The following is an 18,889-nucleotide window of genomic DNA, read 5'->3' as shown; positions in this document are numbered from 1 at the left end:
ACGCACATATGCAGAGTGAAGTCAATAAATTCTCATTTCGCTGGATGCGTGGAATATTTCACCTGCAAACAAAGTGTGCTCCCCGCTACTCTGCGCTCCGCAGACGCAATAATAAATACAAATAAAAACATGACGCATAAAGATTACAGCCACCGCAAGCGAATGCTGTAGCGAAAGGAGCCAACTCATCTAGGAGCTTTCTATCCTGCCAGCGCCCCTCCCCCTCCCCCACACAACCGCTATCCACATACTCTCAATCCAATCTATATTAAGTATACGCACCGTTTGAACCATGCATTTTAATGATGTCTCCTTTGGCCCGGGCTCGTCACCTAATCTTTCGCCCGGACTCCTGTCCTCTAGCTCTCGCCCTCGCCCTCTCCCTCGCCCTCTCCCTCGCCCTCTCCCTCTTCCTCTCATCCACCTGCTGTGACGACGTAAATGTTCATTTATTTTAATTAGTATTGAGCCGGGTTGTCCCTGCACTGGCGTCTTCGATAGATCAAGGTAGCAGGATGTGGCGTAGCACTGAGCTTATAACCCCAAATGTTTTCTCACTCAACAAAAAGTGGCAAACTTATTGTAATATAATATAATATATTATATATATTTGCTAAAAATATTAGTAAGCTCAAAAGCGCCAAACTAATTTTTTCCAATTTAAAAACTTGAATAATACGTTTTAGCCATTAAATAAGAATTAAACTTTGAAAAGAATTTAAATGTTTCGATATATTGGGGCTCCCTTACACGACTCGATTTTTGGTAAAGAAACTTTATCGTTTCATTATCGATATCACCAATCAAAGCGACGCTAAAAGTGTCATCACCAGTGAATAGAGCATGTTTTAAAGAAAGCATAAAATTCGCAATAAGAATTGATCGATGGACAAGGAAAACAGACCAGGTCACCATGTGAAGAAACTGCCGTTGGGCGATCAGGGGGAGAAGAGTCTAAAATTGCCGGACATTCTGAGAGCCCTGAATTTGATCAGAATAAATAAGGTAAATAAAAAACAATTTGAAAAATTACAAACAGGTAAAAATTTCATTCTTTGTAATACAAAGGAGTCCTCGGCAAATGTGCAAGAAGACCCAGTAGAGAATATAACAGAACCGGGATCAAAATCTGCCCATACAAGTAAAATTAGAAAGTTGCAAATTGGGCGCTATGAGATAGAAACCACGTCTTCCAGTCCGTATCCTGAATTAAACGACAAGGTGCCCATCATTTACGTTTGTGAGTTCTGCCTGAAATACATGTACTTGCGGAAAAGCTACTCCTACCACCTATTCCATTGCAAGAAGAGGCGTCCGCCGGGCAGCTTGGTATACCGAAAGGACGCAATTCATATCTACGAGGTCGATGGCAACAAGGAGAAGCTGTATTGCCAGTGCCTCTGCTTGATGGCCAAGCTCTTTCTGAAAAACAAAGAAACGCTCTACAGCCCGAAACTGTTATTCTTTTATATCCTGTGCTTAAAGGACAAGGATGGCGAGCACCTTGTAGGTTACTTCTCCAGGGACAAGAAGTCTAACTCCAATGTCAACCTAAATTGCATCCTTGTTCTACCGCCCTATATGCGCAAGGGTTACGGAAAACTGCTGATCGCCCTCAGCTACGAGATCTCTCGCAAGGAGGGAGTCATCGGAGGTCCCCAGAAGCCGCTCTCGGATGTTGGCAGTCTTTGTTACCTCAGCTATTGGGGCCACATCCTCCTCGAATGGTTGAGGCACCACACCTCGCCAGACCGGATAACCATCGAAGAGCTGAGCAAGGCGACCGGCTTCGTCAAGGAGGACGTAATACTCACTCTAAAATTTATGAAAATAAGGACGTACTACACAGATGACCACATCTTGTACACTACTCCCACGATAATCGAAAATCGCCGTAGGCATGCGAATTTTAAAAAACCGAAGTTGAGCATTCAAAAAAAGTGCCTAGTCTGGAAGACAGCCACATCACGAAAGTAGCATATAAGTTTGAGCCATCATATTTTTGAATTCTAGAGAATTATCAATTTTGTTAATATTGGATATTCATTTTCATTGCATCTTAACAATTTGTATGCCATAATTTATTTCAGAGAACTGATTTTTATATGATTTTATTTTTTGCTGTGTACCTCAGACGGTCTAATAAAAAAATACATTAGCGAGATAATCAAAATTCAAGGCTTGTGGAAAGTAGGTAAAATCCAAGTATTAATGAAAAATCGAAGATATCCCATGGAACCGATTCCTCAGGCCCATTGAAGTGGCTGCCAAGTTTGATTGCGCAACTTTGATGGTAGCAACGGGATATGCACTTTAAGTGAAGTCGTCAAAGAGCCTGGCAGTCGGTTGTTAGGCAATTTCAGATACGGGCAAAGTTGACTTTTGCACTTGCACTTACTTAACCCACAGCCTCACTCACTCACTCACTCACTTTGCCGTGTTGACGCTGCCGAGTAAATATTTCCATTTATGGTCCTATACACTTATTGAGCGTGGCCATCGTTCCACGTTCGCCTTTCGCCGCTCCCAGGTGCCAAAGGGGCTACGGGGGGCTACTTGACCTGGACCCGGAGACCTGGCAACTGGGAAAGTCCCTGGCACGTTGCTAATGTGCATAGCCATTAAGTCAGGGCTGCGTGTTTTGTTTACGCAACGGCGTGAGCTCTATAACTTGGCAGGGGTTGTGTTGGACTGGGCTGAAGCTGAGGCATTCAAAGGGCCCCACAATACGCTGGCATTGCTACTGTATTCGACTGTTGCATGTTGCAAGTGCAGCTGACAGGTAACCGGAAGGGGGGCACCAGAAATTACATTAAATCGGATGGGTTGGGGATTGTTGGGCTGAATTGGGTTGCCCTAACAACAGCTAGTCGGCCAAGGCAACCAGCAACATAGCCGGGAAATGGAATCAAAACAAGCAGCAGAGCAGCATAAACAATTTAAGCAACAACGTTATTACTCGACAGCTTTAATCAAAGCAGTCCTGTTATATTTTCGTCAGGGAAATGGAAATAACATTCATCAAACACCGTTAACAAATTGTGTACCTGTATATCTTAACACTGAGTGTGGACGAAGAAAGACAACATTTGAAGGCATTCCATATTTGGTTTTTAGACGGCTGGCTGGCATCGGCCATTTGCCGGAGCTGCAGCCGCAACTGTTGTCCTGGGATACACAAAAGGATTTTCAGACGCCCGGGAGTAAATACGCCAGCACTCTGTGGCGGCGGAAGCGAAACCAAACTGCACAGCCAGGCAGCTGAAATTGATTGAAAGAACAACAAAAACGGAAAGGTGGTTGGTTGGTTGGTGGGCAGCCACCAAGCCTGGCATCCAAGTGGGAGGACGCGAGATCCTGTTTGTAACGAGAAATCCTGCAAAATCAAGGCAAACGTTTGATGTTCAGCCGCGCGAAGACGCCGACGTGGCAGCCAAACAACCAAAAGAGAGCAACCAAGGGACCCAAAACCCACTCCACCTTCCTCCACCACGCCCAACTTCAAGAACCTATTCAAATAAGCGACGACCACCATGTCACAAACGCAATTTGAATCCACCACAGACAGTGTCGATGCCACGGCAGAATCCCTTCACAACGATGAACCTCGTGTCGTCTGGCTGAAGACGATTATATCCAATATGCTGGGAGTTTTCGACCCCAAGTATGTGAATTCTACGATTAACAAAAATATGCCCGCCGTGCATGCTTTCTTCGATCGACGCTACGAGACCCAAAACGATCTGGAATTCGTGGTGCTATTCGTCTGGCGCACCTTCTACGACAAGCTCATCGAGGAGGAGATTACCGTGCTGGAGGAGGTGCCACGCCCACCACCCACAGTTCCCGACAAAAAGGGCAAGGGCAAAAAGAAGGGCGATGCCCGGATGGCGGGCGGAAAGTCCGCCGGCAAGGCCGGTACAGCTGCAGGAGCAGCCGGAAAAGGACGCAAGAAAGCTGGCCAGGATGCGGCGGCACCAGCCGCTGGTGGAGATCAGGAGCCGGTCGAAGAGATGAACACGGGTGGCGAAACCACAGATGCCGAGGTGGAAGGCGAGTTGGAGGGCGAGGAAGAGGCAACCGTGGCTGGGAGTGGCAAGAGCTCAGCTCGATCAAGACGTAAGTCAGAACTACATTATGTTTGGATAACTAAATATACTGGTTCTTAACTAAAGCATAAGGAATATTATGACTAAAAACCACATTAAAACATTCATATCATAATCATATTTTCAGCCAGCTCCGATACGGAAAACGGTAAATAAGATGGATGCATTACACGAGTTCCTTTTGTTACTGTCCAAAAGATTTTAATTTAAAAGTTTTCGGTTTTTCCTCCTTTATTTTCCACATTTTGGCGATGCATAAATTTTTAGCCCGTCCAACTTGATATCAAACGAAAATCTTGGTCCACACTTTGATTTGCGCCGCCCCCTTCACATCATAAATATTTAAGGGCCTCATTTTCGTTTGCGTTTGCCCGGCTAAAATTCATTTCTTTTGTAACTTTTAATTTGAATCACCCAGTCCAAAGCAGCCACGCTATTCCACCCAACCGACTCATTTGATTTCCCATTGCCTGGTGCAAAGATAAGAGCAAAGTTTCGCCGGCTCATTCATTGCATTTAAATGGAAGCGCGCAACTTGCCACAATGCAAATTCCGCCCGCTGCACTTTGTTCCACCCCATCAATCTCAATCACAATCGTAATCGTGGAGCTGCATTCGCTTACTCGCTTCTGACACGCCCACTTTTTGGCCCCCTTACTAATGCACTCCCCCAAATGTTCCACCTCCACCTTCCACTTCTTCCCTCCTCTATCACCCAAAAAGGAAGCAAAGGCAAGAAGAAGAAACCCAGTTATGTACCCGTCTACGTGGAAGTGAAGGTGAGCACCCTAATTGAAAGCCACACGGAGTGTTTGGGAGATTCCTAATTGAAAATGGCTCAACTCCTTGAAATTGATGTAATGAAGCATAGTACTAGACAGTAATGTCGCCTAAAATTACAGAAACTGGTGCCGGCGTACGTGAAAACCCCACAAGTGCACTGCCATTTTGGAAGGATGGAGTCCGAGGACCTGGATCCCAAGATTAAGTACATATACATTGTGCGAAAAAACCGGAGGGAGATACGTGAGTGCACGACAAAATCTAAATATTAAAGTAGATTTAAGTATGAAAAAATAGTTAAGAAATTAGTCTACAAGCTGTGATCCCTTTAAAATGTAAACTTTGATGTCCTTTCAGCCAATTTCAGTGATGTATCGGCCTGCTTTGCCCAAATGCCGCTGTACTTTCTGATAGGCACCGTTCGAGGGTCACTCATTCACTCGCTAAAGGATGACTTGAACCTGGTAAGCCTAAGAGATCCGTACTGCTGAACACCCATCCGTAATCGGACATTAAAAGACGCATCACCAAACCAAAATCACTCAAATTTGCACCCGATTCGCTCATTTCACACACCATAAACCGTTGTTCAATCAATCAAGGACTTTAAGGCCGATCCAGCATTGTTTCAAGGACTCCTGCGTCCTTCCTTCCGCTTGTCCTTTCATCCCGTAGTCCGCTCGCCGACCGCAAAACAAAATGTTGTGACGAATTGTAATTAATTCCCGAAACAAGGCAGTCATCTATCAAAATGCCCGCTGTGCCGCAAAATTTTTCCGCACCACTGCACCACTTTGGAGCTGTGAGCTGTGAGGATATCGGGTGGATTGGGTGACTTGGTTGGCTGGGTGGTTCATCACGCCCACTGAACCTTAAGCGTTGACCGCCAACGCAAATTGCTTCATCATAGCTCCAAAACGGGCTGCGGTTTCCATTAGACTGCCAGCCAAGACTACGGCCTTGTGAATTCTGCGGTCCACAAAGTCGGCTTCCATATTATTAGCTTTGCATGAAAATAAATTGGAAAATTGTTGCCTGAAAATCAGTTTTCGGCGAATGGCGAATGGTGAACGGCGAACGGGGAGAATCAATTAGAAAGTCTACACAGACCGCAAGCCCTGAACAACGCGGCCTCCAATATCCGGGCACTCCATCTTTGATTCCATTGTACATGTGGTCTCTATTTTTTTTGTTCACCCCAAAAACCAGGTTTACAAGAGCGCCATTCAATTTCAATTTCGCGAACCGGCCACAGCGGATAGCCAGCAAATGGACAGTTATGAGGGGCAGGCCGGCGGAACCGGGGACAGAGGTGCAGGCGGCGCTGGAGGAGCGGGCGAGACCGGAGAGGATATATCCAGCGAGGCCAAGGAATCGGGCCCGGGTCTATTGGAGCTATCCAAACCATCGGAATTTCGTTTGAAAGCGCTTAAACAACAAAAGTATTTAACTTTTAACAAAGGCAGGGTGTGGCATTCGCTGCTCTGCTGGCTTCTCGGCAGGAATCGGGGCTGGGTTTATTGGTTTCAAGCTGATGCTACTCGTGCTACTGGTGCTACTGGTGGTGGTGGTGGTACGGCTGCTGCTTATGCTGCCTCTGCTGGAGTGGAGGAGTGACTGGGCTCCGATTGTGAATGCTGCTTTTCTTTCAACCAACCCATTCGATTTTTTTCTCGGATTTTTCGGTGCAAATTTTTTGTTTGCCTTTGTTTTGCGCTTATCGCTGGTTACCATCGGCCACAGTTGCCTTTGCTCCCCTTTTTTATGCTCCTTTTCCCGATCCTGGTGCACAGAACCCTTTTCGCACATAAATTACAGCGCATCCGATAAGAAATTTTTATTTTTAATCGGATTTCATGCTACCATCAACGGCGCCGTTCTCCGTTGTCGTCGGTGTCGTTGGGTTGTTGTCTTCTGGCCATTTTCCATTTGTTTGGCAGGCAGCATTTATGGCACTTCCTGGCGAGCCTCATTCATCCTTGCATTGGCCTTTCATTGCCGCCTCGCGAATGCCACTTGACCGCCACAGTTAAATTTTTCCCCTTTCATTTCGGGCATCTTTTTTGTTTTAACATTTTGTTTTTGCCCCTTTTCTGTCATGCAGATTAAAAAATGCCAACGCAGGAGGTGCCGGAGTTGGGTTCGTGGCCATATCCTCGTCCACTTCCAGCGGAGTAGCCTTTGTTACGCTTTGTATTTGTTGCTCATTTTGCTTATCGGTAGCCTTTCATTACGCTTTGTGTTAATTTTGCATACTGGCCGGCCGTTAATTGTGTTTGTTTGTTTATTTGCCACTCCTACCAGGAAAAAGAAGGAGATGGAGGCCGCAGCCAAAAAAGCGAAGGCCAAGAAACCGGATGCGGAGCCCACGGAAGAGGATGAAGAAGGTGAAACCCACAAAGTTGAGGCCCATTTGTCGTCCTCCGAGGAGGAAGGTGAGTAGATATAACAAGGGAAGCTTCATAAACTAACTGATCGATCTAGCTATAATTATCTTATTTAGTTCTAACAAATACTTTGTTTAGTCCCATTACAATATATAATATATGGTATATGATCAGTTACTTACCCAATAATTATTTATAGTGGAGGTAAAAGTCGAGAAGCTGACGATCGCTCAACGATGGGAGAAGATGCTCAGTGAGACGAAGGCCAAAGTAGAGGCGGAACACGCTGCCGAGGAAGCAACGCCGCCACGAATCACGCCTATTCAGAGGCGGTTACTCAAGGAGATCGAGGAGTTCCAGAGCGAAATAACGTGGACCATCAATCACATTGTCTGGGCCTTCAGTCTGCCATCGTCGTACATTCTACCTGGTCAGGAGGCGACCGAATTCGAGGACGCCATAATTCGGGTGCCCGTCGATCCCAAAAGATTGGACCTGGTGATCACATACACCCAGCAGCAGCTGGAAGAAGTGGTCGACGGTTGGATAAAGTACCTCAAGAAGACAATGAAGACACTTACCGATGCCAAACTGGACGACTTTACTCCAATGGCGGAGCACCGCTACTGGCACAAAATGGAGGTGGAGCTCTACGGAACCTTGGAGCAGTTGAAGACCGAGTTTGTGGTAGCTGTTCTCCAGCGTCTAGCGGATGACAACTCGCCAGTTCTTGTCGAATGGCAAAGTGTTATCGAAAAGACAGAGGCTCGCTTTAAGCTGGCTAAGGAAAACTCTGACTACTTAGGAACCATCATAGATTATCTAGAGGTGAGTGCCAAAGCTTCAGGTTTTCAGTTTTTAGCTGAAATAAGGAATTACTTTAACTACATAGTTTATTGGACAAGTAAACTTCTTAAGTACATACCAAATCCCAGAAATTGAAACTAGAAAAACGTATTTTAGAATAAAAATGATACACTTGAGAAAAGTGGCAACGCTAAAGCTGAAACTTAATTTTGGTTTTGGAACTAGTGGTTCGCAATAGAGCTTGTTCCTTTCGGAACCGAAACCGTGTAGTGATTAGTTTTTGAGTTTTCCTTGTTAACTTATTTTTGCTTACTTATCCTAATTGTAGTCGTAATCTTAAAACTTACCAGTGAAAGTACTAATAGTTTTAATTCTCTTTATCCACTCACCAGAAAGTACGCAGCTATGAGAGCTTCAAGATGGTGGTGCTCCAGATCCCCAACATCATGGTGGGGCTGCGTCACATCTGGACCATGTCCAGCCACTATTGCCGTGATCCCGAGATGCAGGTCCTGCTCTGCCAGATCTCGAATGTGTTCGTCCAGAAGGTGAAGAGTATCATCAACTTTGAGAACATATTCAAGTAAGTTAATTTGCATAGTGCTGTGTGCAACTTTCATTTATAAACTAGAGATGAGCGCCTGAGGCACTGGTTCACCAGTTAGAGATGGAACATCTATTGCATGGATCGTGTGCTTTGCGATATTCAACCGTTACTTCTGGTTTTCCATAGATTCAAGAGCAAATTGATTAAAAATTAAATTTACATTTTTCTCGTGGGCAGGTACTCGGCGACCTACACCTACGAGACGGCCACCAACTGTGCCAATTTGCTGCGCTGCTGGAAGCAGGCGTACAAGCTCAGTCGCCAGCATATCGAGGATTCCGGGGCTGGATCCCGCTGGGAATTCGACCGAGTGGCGCTCTTCAACGAGGTGAACCACATCCACCGTGTGGCCGTGGACATTGCCTATGTGGGTCGCACATTCGTCCAGTATGAGAACCTATTTGGACACCGCTTGAAAGCGTGCATTGCGGATCCCTCGATTGTGGACAACCTGATGCGCAAGGTCTATCGCATGCTGGATGATCTGATCAAGAGCGTGGACTATGACATGTTCAGGCCGGGTAACTGGGAGAACTGGGAGTACTCGCTGGAGTTGTTCAACAAGCGGCTGGATAACGTGGAGAATGAGGCCAAGAACGTGATCGACCAAAGCATCAACTCCCTGCTGTCCTCGGAGAAGGGTTTGGACTTGGTGGTCAATGCCATGAACATCGACACCAGAGCCACGCTACAGGAGTTCGTGGCCACCAAACATGAGAATCTACTGCGTTTCTTTGTGACTGAGATAAACGCCGTTGAGCGGGTCTTCACGGTGCGTTGTGATACATGAAAATAATCCCCAAATAATGTGGTTGGTTGCCTTTCCAGAAATTGAAGAAATCCCCGCCCATGGCCAAGCATCAGCCCGCCAAAATTAGCGCCATCTTCTGGGCGCGCTTGCTAGGCAAGAAGCTCAAGACCTCCGTGCTGGCATTCAAGAGGGTCGAGGATGAGCCGGCTATCAAGAACAGCTTCTTGAAGCGCAGCTCCTTTAAGCAGTACTTTGAGCTGATGACCGTGATGTTCCAGTTTGAAAAGGTGCTCTTCGAGAATTTCATACAGAACGCCACGTACTTGGTGAACACCACAAACAGGTCCAACGTGTTAAGTATTCGCATATGCAAGGAATCTACAAGTACGGCTTGTAAGCAATAGGTTACAAAATAAAAAACTAATCTTTGTCCTCGTAGTGTCCTATATATCGGAAGCCGTACAGACATTGAAGGCCAAACCCCGGCCAGAATTGCAAATGAACAGTGACAGGCGTATTACACCCGTTAAGTCTTCAAATCTTATGCCCGTGCAATCGGAGGCTTTTAGTGCCTATAGCAACGCGGATTCGGCAGGAACGGAACTCAGCTCGGAATCGGAAAATGAGGGCTTGCTAGTGGGTGACACATCGCAAAAGAAACTGATGTGCCGCATCAACCGACTGACCGTGCTGGTGGCCATGATCATGTGGATGCTCAGTAACACGCGCAAGGCAAATATACAACTGCAGGAATGCACAGCGTTTATTAAAATGGTCAAGGACAAGAAGCCCAAAGATGTTACGGCAATGGACAGGCATTGTGTAAGGACTTGCGAATGTAAGTAATGAGCAAATCTATATATAAGTTACATTTTATCGAGGTATCACTTTTCTTGGGTTTAGTGCTTCAACGAGCCGAGTCCCAGTATCTGCTGCCCATTTGGCGTGAACTGGTTGGGGAGAAAACACTTATCGAATATGACATGGATTTCGTAGTCAATCTGAAGCGTGATGTCTTCGATGTCCTCTTTGAAGCTCAGCAGTTTGAGCATCTCGGCTTTACACTTCCCGCAGTTTTGCGCACTGCAATCATGAAGAAAGATCTGCTCTTCAAGGACTACGAAAGAATGACCGAGGTGGTTGACAGGTACAGGGGAATCATCAACAACCTGTCTATGTCCGAGGTGATCTTCCTACGCGGCCACATCTACGACACTGAACTCTTTATCCAAATGGGCGTGGGTCGATACACTTGGACGTCGTTCAATATAGGCAAATTCTGTGATCAAATCAATTCGCAGCTACGCAAACTTACCTCTATAGTGTCGCAAATCAATTTTATTCGCCTGGATCTGCGCTCTCGTATCGATATGATTAAGAGTTTCAATTTGTTCAACCTTGATGATGAACTCAAGGTTGATGAGTCTAGATCCTCTGAAGAATCAATGAGTCAACAAGACCCAAAGGGCATGTCCCAACGATTCAAATCGGCCACTGGAGAAACCATAACTATGTTTTCGGTCGAAAAGGATGTACCAGCGGATGAAAAGGCAGAGCAAGCCTGCGGATCCGGCATATATCCATGCCAGGGATACTTTGAAATCTTAGAGGCATCGCGCAATCGAAAGGCAGCGCAAATGAAGAAGCTTTACGACTCCCTCGGTCCGGTATTAGTCAAGCTGGAGAGCTTGGTGCTGGGCACATTTTCTGGAAGGTCGGACCGGATGAAAACCTACTACGAGTACTGGGAAGAGGAGACATTCAAGTGCATTGTTGAGTAAGTAGTTTTCTTCTTCATACTTCTTTTGTTAGTTATATTATTAAATACCTTTTTTTAGCATGACGTATCAGAATTTAAAATGCTATATCAACCGACTGCTCTCCAATAAACCCATGTTAGAGGTGAACGCTGTTCTCCTAATGTCGGAAATCGTCCTTGAGCCTTCGGTTCAGGAGCTGCAAAACACCATTGTGACTGCCACCAAGGACTATATATCCAGGTTGAGAATCTTCACTCGTTGGATGACCGGCACCTGTATAGCCTGCCCGCTGGTGGAGATGGGCAAACAGTTCAAGTACAATTACACCTACTATGAGGACGTCATCCAGATACGATCCATTGTGGATCTGGTCATAAACATACACGATTTGGCTTCTAGAGTGGCCAACGAAGCTAGGGGATTTGTGTCCCAGTGAGTAAATGATTTATTTGTGAAAGAAAAAATTCAAATTAATGCACTTTATGCCAAAGATTCCGCAAGTACTTCAATCTGTGGGCCTTCGAGAAGAGTTTCATCTGCCAGAAGTTCTTGGAAAAACAGGTGACGCTCATCGAAATCGATGAGAAATTTGCATTTTACTCGTCCATTGTGGAAACGCTGGCCAACACCCGCAAGTACCAGGACATCAAGTGTGTGCGCATAAATTTGGAGCCCTTGCTGGTGAGCATAACGCAACATGCCCAGGACTGGTGCACCACACTGGGCGAGGAGCTGTTGCGCCATGTCAACGATAACATGAGGGCAATGCGTAACGAAATCAAAGTGAGTTTGGATTCTCTAAGATTCCACAAACACATCCCTTACAAACATCCCCTTCTAATCTGTGCAAATCTGCGGCAGACCCTCAGCCTGAATCTCAACAAGACCACACGCGAGCTGGAGGACTTCAAGCTGGTCATGACCACGATTGGTACGGTGCAGTCGTCGACGTTGTCAAACGAGCAGAAAATCCACGAAATGCAGGAGACCTTTACCATTCTCAGCGAACACAAAATTATGGTAAGAATCGCCTTTAAGTTTTTGCTACCCTATCGCTCAATTTTTTTCAAGAGCTTCTCATTTTAATCCAATCGTTGTGAAATGTGCACATCCCCTCCGTTTAATGAAAGTTACTTAAGTCTGCCAACCATTGCGCGCTTATTTGTGTATTCAAATGAGCAGTTTTACAAAAATCCCATCGAAATCCCAGCAGAGCTGGACTGAGGCTACTGTCACTGTTTCTATTTCTGTTTACATATGCATATTCGGCGGTCGGTCTGGCCAGGACCATTTGGAAATGGCTTTCCGCTTTTTGGCGCAGCCACCGCACAAATGGTTACGTAAATGCTGCTGCTGCAGCAGCAGCAGCAGTAACAGCAACAGGACTATCCGAGCCATAGTCCATGCTCCATAGTCCAGATTAGGATCCGGACCCGAATCTGTGTCTGTGTGCTGGCCATTTCTGTATCCGCTCGCTCCGCTCCGCTTCGCTTCGCTTCGGTCCGTTCATTTATTGATGGCATTCCGTTGCGGCGGCGACGTCGCTTAGCTTTGGCCAGACAAAAAGGAATTAACTTGCATTTTATATAAATTAATGAACGAATGAATGCATACGCCCGCGCACACAGGCACAGTGTAATATATATACAGCTGGGGTTAAGAGAGTAGCTCTGGGCGTATGCGCCATGAAATGGTAATATATTTCAATCGAGCTTAAAATATGATTTACTTCCGTTTTCAGTGTATAAAAGGATTTTCAAGGCTTTTCTTTCGAAATGTAAACTTTTACAAAATAGTGTCTGTATAAATAATTAAAATTTGTTATCCCTACCATGCGTAAAGGATATACCATCTTTAAATACTCTGTTAGCTACATTTTTGACCTCACCTGTATGTATTGGCGTTGCAATTGCCGGGAAAGGCCAAATGAAAATTTATGCGGTGGTGGCCCTGAAAGCTATGCTATAGTTTTTTTTTTTTATTCCACTTCGGTTTGTGGACTGTTGGATGTGGGTTAAAAAAAAAAATAGTAGAGGGGAAGAAGCGATGGAACACCACGCTTCGCTGGTCGTTAGTGAATTTCGGCACTTTTCATGATTATTATTTGCACTCAGCCATAATTGAAGGGCACTGCTTAATTTTGATGTGCGTTGTATTTGCAATTTAATTCGCCTCTGCCATTCCAGTTCCCCTACGAGGACATGCTGATGGCCCATCACCTGGAGAAGCGCTGGAAGAGACTCTTCCTCTCGGCCCTGTATCGCTATGAGAAGCTGCAACCAATTAAGCAGAAATTCGCCGACATGACTTCCGTCGAAATCGATGAGTTCTGCGATGATGTAAGTTGTTGAAGGAAAAGGAAGTACCCCGCAGGTCCTTCCTTTTCCAGTTGTGGGAATGGGATTAGGACTGAGGCTGCTGCTGATGCTGAGGCTGCGCTGTCGACTTTGCATTTCCGCTATTTTGCGTTCTTTCTCTGCAATTCTGTTTTGTTTCCTCCCATTATTATTTCCTTTCAATGGCATTTTAATTGGATTTTTCCGCGCGCTCAACCATTATTGTCAATTGTTAGCGGCGACGTCGCTGCTGTCGTCAGCGTAAAATGAATTAACTTGAAGTGTTTATCATTTGAATTAGAGCGCAAGACAGACGGATGTGGTGGCTGACTGGGTGGGTCAGAGGCCACCCATTCCCATTCCCATTCCCAATCCCACTGCTACTTTATGCTGCACTAACCTTTTTTTTTCCATTTGCTTGACAGTTGGCCGAGTTTATCAAGGATTACGACGAGAACGGACCCGGCTCCGTGGGCGCTGAACTAGAGCGAGGTGTGCGCCTAATGGATCCGTATGGCCAGAAAATAGGCGAACGCGAATTGAGGCGCGAGGAGTTGGCCAATGCAGAGCGACTGTTCGACATGGCCATGGTTGATTACCACGAGTTTGCGCGGGTGCAAACCGAGTTTGAGGGACTGCAGCAGGTAAGGTATTCTTTTTAACAAATATTCTTGCTTGCTCATAAGATATGCTCAAAACCCCTTACCACTCTGGCAGCTGTACAAACTATACAAGGCGCAGAAATATGCTCGCGAAGGATGGGGCAAGACCTTGTGGGCCGATCTGGATCCCAATGTACTGACCGAGGGCGTTGAGAGCTATCTGAAGGAGTTCCGGAAATTTACCAAGGCGGTAAGCTTTTACTCCGGGGCGCGGCAAACTTTGCCAATTAAACAAAGTTTTTCGGCCTGCTTGGATTTTCATAAAATTACAACGACGCCTTGAAACAACAAAAGCAAAATACTTTTGAACAGTGAACTCACTGTGAAAGGCGTCTTATGATGCCACTTTCACGCTCAAGCATGTCGGACTAGTTGAATAACTCAAAAGAAAATCTTCGAATATTAGAAAAATCTGGCATTTCCACTCGGTTGGCGTTCAAAAGTGTCCGATGGGGGAAAACCAATGCATCCGTTTGCTGGGTATTTACTTTTTTCATACCTATGGCTTTCCATGAGGTTTGCCCAAAAGCTTTAGTTAAACAAGAAATGAGAATTTTCTGGCCACGCCTTGCAGCGACAAAATTTTGCACCTAAACTGATTATGACAAATTGATTTATTTACTTCACTAACAAGTTTTTGAGGAATTTCGCTGGCCGGGCTAAAAGTTTGTTGCAGCCAAAACTTTTCTCGCCCATCGCCCATACAAATGAAGTGGGCGTGGCACCCCCCAAAATGGGGTGGCACAAAAGCAATGGTGAAAACTGTAGGTGGGTTTGGCTTTCTGGCATCATAACTCCGGCGGAGAGAAGATTACTATGGCAAATATTTCAAAAGCACCGCGATTAATATAAACAAATTTGAATATAATCATTCGACACGCACATATTTTAGTGCAGTTTTATCGCGCATAATTTCGGCAGCCAGTCCCCAAAAGCAGCAACTACTGAATGCCAGGCTCTACATAATCAGCGTCCTAAAATGTAAATCAATTTGTTCAATATTGAAAATAATTAAAATGCCAGCGGGCTGTCCATGTCAGCTCCCTCCAACACTCAAACTTGTTGACAGTGTTGTTGGTATTTCAATTTATGTCCTGAATGGTCCGGAGTGCCGTGCATTTTGCATGTGCAAACAAACGGACGGCAGCCCGGCGTGCAAACAGACTGCGCTTTTTGGCTAACAGCAACGGCAATGATGGGCAAAACGATGGGAGTTGGTAGCTAAAACATAACCGAAACCAAAAACCACGGGCCGCAGGACTCGCGTTCGTCATAATTCAATGGGGGCAACCACAGGCAACAACCACACTATTGTTTCAGCTGATTTTCAGCCAGCTAACTAACCATCCACACTCCGCTAACCAACCGGAACTTTTGCGTTTCCAGGTGCGCACCCTGCCCGTTGGCGTCCAGCTGGAGATCCACATGAAACAGTTCAAGGGCACCGTGCCGCTGATGGTTAGCCTCAAACACGAGGCGCTCAGGGAGCGTCACTGGCTGCAGTTGATGGAGAAGACGGGTCAGTACTTCGACATGTCACCGGCTCGATTCACGCTGGAGAACATGTTCGCCATGCAGCTGCACAAGTACCAGGAGATTGCCGAGCAGATCCTGACCAATGCCATTAAGGAGCTGCAAATTGAACGGGGTGTCCAGGCTGTCATCGAGACCTGGGCCTCGATGTCCTTCAAGACCTTCAAGCACTTCAAGGGATCGGATGATCGCGGCTGGGTGCTGGGTCCTGTGGACGAGATCATGCAGATACTCGAGGACAATGCCATGAATCTCCAGTCGATGGGAGCCAGTCAGTGAGTCCTAGTTCCATTCTAAGAGTCCTAGTTACTGTTGTATTTAATCGTATATCACCAGGTTTATTGGACCCTTTCTGGAGACGGTGAACAAGTGGGAGCGAACGTTGGCCCTCATCTCGGAGATCATCGACGAGTGGCTGGTGGTGCAGCGCAAGTGGCTCTATCTGGAGGGCATATTCATTGGCGGCGACATTCGCACCCAGCTGCCGGAGGAGGCGCGGAAATTCGATGACATTGACAAGGCGTATCGCAGGGTGAGTAATCCGTGGTATTTGCTGGTCCTGGTTATGTAGCAGCTATTGGGTTATTTGGAACGCACACTTAGTGTCTGCCTACAATTTATTTGAGTTGATTTAATGTGTGCCGACAGTATGGCGACTCCTTACTTAACGGTAAACATAATACGCATGCAAACGACTGCTATTGTGTATGCGTAATTGTGTAGCAGCACACACACACACACACACACACACATTCACACACACCGAAATACGCCAGGATATAGCAGGATATCCCAGGAGCCGTAGCACATTACACATACGCAACGTTGGCCCGAGCATTGTTTACAAATGCCAAGCACTTTCACCTTCCACTGCTACCGACTGCTTTCTCCTCGTTCCCCCGTGTGCAAGTGGGCGTGTGGGCATGTGGAGGGGGGAGGGGAATAGATTTGTGTTTGTGTTTGGCGCTTAACTTCACTTAACCTTGCCAACCACTGGATTCCTTCCTTCGTTTGCTTTACGTTTCATTTGCAACATTTGCCGCCATATTTGATGCCATTTGTGAAATGATTTATTATTTTGATTTGCTCTCGACATTCGTGTTAAGTTCCATACACTCTCGAATGGGCGGGCCTCTCACTTGACTTGACCGAATTAAGATCCTTCAGTTTTGGGCTGTAGTGCCACTCAGGATTAAAATTATTGTACGCAATTGAAGTATTGCTATTAGTTTGTTTCACAGCTTTTAGCAACAGAGTTTGCATTCTTGGATGAGTATTATGAAATTTCTGAGATTACATTTAACCGGAAGTAATGATTGTTTTAGATGCATGCATAAAATACATTCTATGTTGGTACCTCCTAATGACTAAATTATAATCCCAACAGCAAAACGTAGAGTATAGGAAATACCATATATGATGCACCATAACCATTCCCACTTTCGTCTAATATGTTTGATTGTATTTGGGTTGGTCGTTGCGCTCATTGCCTTTCATAATAATTTACTGCCTCGACTGGCGATGCCGCGTCCTGGTTCCTGCTTCCTGCCCCCCGCTACATCTTGCTCTCCATCTTTCGTTGCAGATCATGGTCGATTGTGCCAAAAATCCGTTAGTGGTGCCATTCTGCACAGTGCCCGGTCGCTTAGTGGAAATACAGGGCCTGGGCATTGGCTTGGAAAATTGTCAGAAGTCGTTAAACGAATATTTGGACTCGAAGCGTCGCATTTTTCCGCGTTTCTATTTCATATCCACCGATGAGCTGCTCTCCATCCTGGGCAGCAGTGAGCCATCTGCAGTGCAGAACCACATCATTAAGGTGGGTATCGGGTGGGTTTCAGCTTGGCTTTCAGGTTCTGGCTTCAAGTTGGTGGGTGTGCTGCCTTTTGGTGGTGACAACAACAGATTTGCCAAACTGCCAGTGACATTATTTTTATGTACAACTGGGCGTGTGTGTATATATATATATGTATATATGTATATGCATGCATGTATGTATGTATATACTATAGAGTCTTGCCATAAAAGTTAATGTCACTGTTTATTCGTTCTGGCCAATGTCCATGGCGGATATTACGCCAATTTCTGCAACACATGCATGGTTTTCGTTTCGTTTTGGGACGCTTGAGCCGTGGTAAATTTTTATGAATTTATTTGGCTTATAAATAATATATATATATTTTTTTTCTTCTCCCTGCCCCCTTTCCGTTTGCATTGATTTTGCAATTCTCAGATGTACGACAATATCAAGTCGTTGCGCTTGGTCAAGGAGGGCAGCCAGACGATTGTTACAGGCATGATTTCCAGCGAGGGCGAGGTCATGGAGTTCCGGAACTCTGGTAGGTACTGCTCCATTCCGTTCGGGGGAAACGGATTCGGGGCAATCCAGCATCCACGCACTGATTGCCAATTTTAAAATTGAACTTTTTTATGGCAATATTGTCTGCTGCCTGCCGGCTGGCCAATTTCTTTTAATTAATTTGAAGCCAGTCGCAGTTGGCATCGCATCGCATCGCAGCGCATTGACATGGGCATTGGGATGGGCAGCTTGGGCATCGGCATGGGCCCATCAGCCAAGCTGGGGATGATTGCTCCCCTGTTCTTACTGCCATTGTTGTTGCTTTATTGTTTGTTGTATAACACTTATTGATATTGGCAACTGGGGTTTATTTATGCGGTTATTGTCTTTTCTTTTCGCCTGCTTCTTCCTCCTCCGGGTGCGATGAATAACAGCACGGGCAGCAGGACGCGTGGAGTACTGGATGAACGATGTCCTGGACGAAATGCGCCGCTCCAACCGCTTCATAAACAAGACGGCCATCTACGACTTTGGCACAGATCTGCACATTTCAAGGTAAGTGCTACCGTCAGCTGGGCATAAAACATATTTAATGCCCCCAGTCCTTCCGCTTCCTTTTCGCATCCTTCTGGCGAGGGAAGGCGGAGTGACTCCTCGGATGGGTGTACCAGAGTGACACTTCGGCAGCCAATTCCTTTTATGGCCGGCGATTTACATTGCGGCAAGTCAACTGCTCTGACTCTCATCCAGTTCCCACTCCGGTCGCGACTGTATAATTTTGTCATTTCGCGCGATTTATTATTTTGTTTAAGCCGTGGGGCGCATGGCCTGGCATATTTATGGCCAATTGTATTA

The 18,889-nt window shown here is 45.9% G+C and overlaps 2 protein-coding genes across 2 annotated transcripts in view; both read left to right on the top strand.

Annotated features, from left to right (window-relative positions):
* Positions 1-785: 785 nt before the first annotated feature.
* On the top strand, positions 786-2,233 carry LOC6538175 (males-absent on the first protein). The gene is made up of 2 exons (XM_002098667.4): positions 786-1,005; positions 1,069-2,233. Exons 1-2 carry the CDS (start codon positions 886-888, stop codon positions 1,975-1,977), a joined length of 1,029 nt encoding a protein of 342 aa, XP_002098703.1. The 5' UTR covers positions 786-885; the 3' UTR covers positions 1,978-2,233.
* Positions 2,234-2,947: 714 nt separating this feature from the next.
* Positions 2,948-18,889, top strand: part of LOC6538170 (dynein axonemal heavy chain 10) — a 33,119-nt gene continuing 17,177 nt past the window's right edge. Inside the window, exons 1-23 of the mRNA XM_002098662.4 lie at positions 2,948-4,119; positions 4,833-4,888; positions 5,012-5,135; positions 5,250-5,356; positions 6,102-6,334; positions 7,197-7,327; positions 7,479-8,107; positions 8,479-8,669; positions 8,871-9,465; positions 9,522-9,828; positions 9,884-10,282; positions 10,348-11,221; positions 11,283-11,636; positions 11,696-11,987; positions 12,066-12,224; positions 13,391-13,543; positions 13,966-14,184; positions 14,258-14,392; positions 15,589-16,010; positions 16,072-16,267; positions 17,321-17,554; positions 17,969-18,074; positions 18,469-18,589. Of these exons, the coding sequence (XP_002098698.2) occupies positions 3,534-4,119; positions 4,833-4,888; positions 5,012-5,135; positions 5,250-5,356; positions 6,102-6,334; positions 7,197-7,327; positions 7,479-8,107; positions 8,479-8,669; positions 8,871-9,465; positions 9,522-9,828; positions 9,884-10,282; positions 10,348-11,221; positions 11,283-11,636; positions 11,696-11,987; positions 12,066-12,224; positions 13,391-13,543; positions 13,966-14,184; positions 14,258-14,392; positions 15,589-16,010; positions 16,072-16,267; positions 17,321-17,554; positions 17,969-18,074; positions 18,469-18,589 (6,623 nt within the window). The 5' untranslated portion in view covers positions 2,948-3,533. The remainder of the gene's footprint in view (positions 4,120-4,832; positions 4,889-5,011; positions 5,136-5,249; positions 5,357-6,101; positions 6,335-7,196; positions 7,328-7,478; positions 8,108-8,478; positions 8,670-8,870; positions 9,466-9,521; positions 9,829-9,883; positions 10,283-10,347; positions 11,222-11,282; positions 11,637-11,695; positions 11,988-12,065; positions 12,225-13,390; positions 13,544-13,965; positions 14,185-14,257; positions 14,393-15,588; positions 16,011-16,071; positions 16,268-17,320; positions 17,555-17,968; positions 18,075-18,468; positions 18,590-18,889) is intronic.

This window comes from Drosophila yakuba, chromosome 3R (assembly GCF_016746365.2).
Source record: "Drosophila yakuba strain Tai18E2 chromosome 3R, Prin_Dyak_Tai18E2_2.1, whole genome shotgun sequence".
Taxonomy (NCBI): domain Eukaryota; kingdom Metazoa; phylum Arthropoda; class Insecta; order Diptera; family Drosophilidae; genus Drosophila; species Drosophila yakuba.
This window is presented reverse-complemented; position numbering and strand designations above follow the sequence as displayed.

Excerpts from the sequence above, each read along its gene's own strand:
- LOC6538175 (XM_002098667.4), top strand. The coding sequence starts at position 886 with ATGGACAAGGAAAACAGACCAGGTCACCATGTGAAGAAACTGCCGTTG. Across the intron at positions 1,006-1,068 it reads ATTTGATCAGAATAAATAAG|GAGTCCTCGGCAAATGTGCA; the intron begins GTAAATAAAAAA and ends TGTAATACAAAG.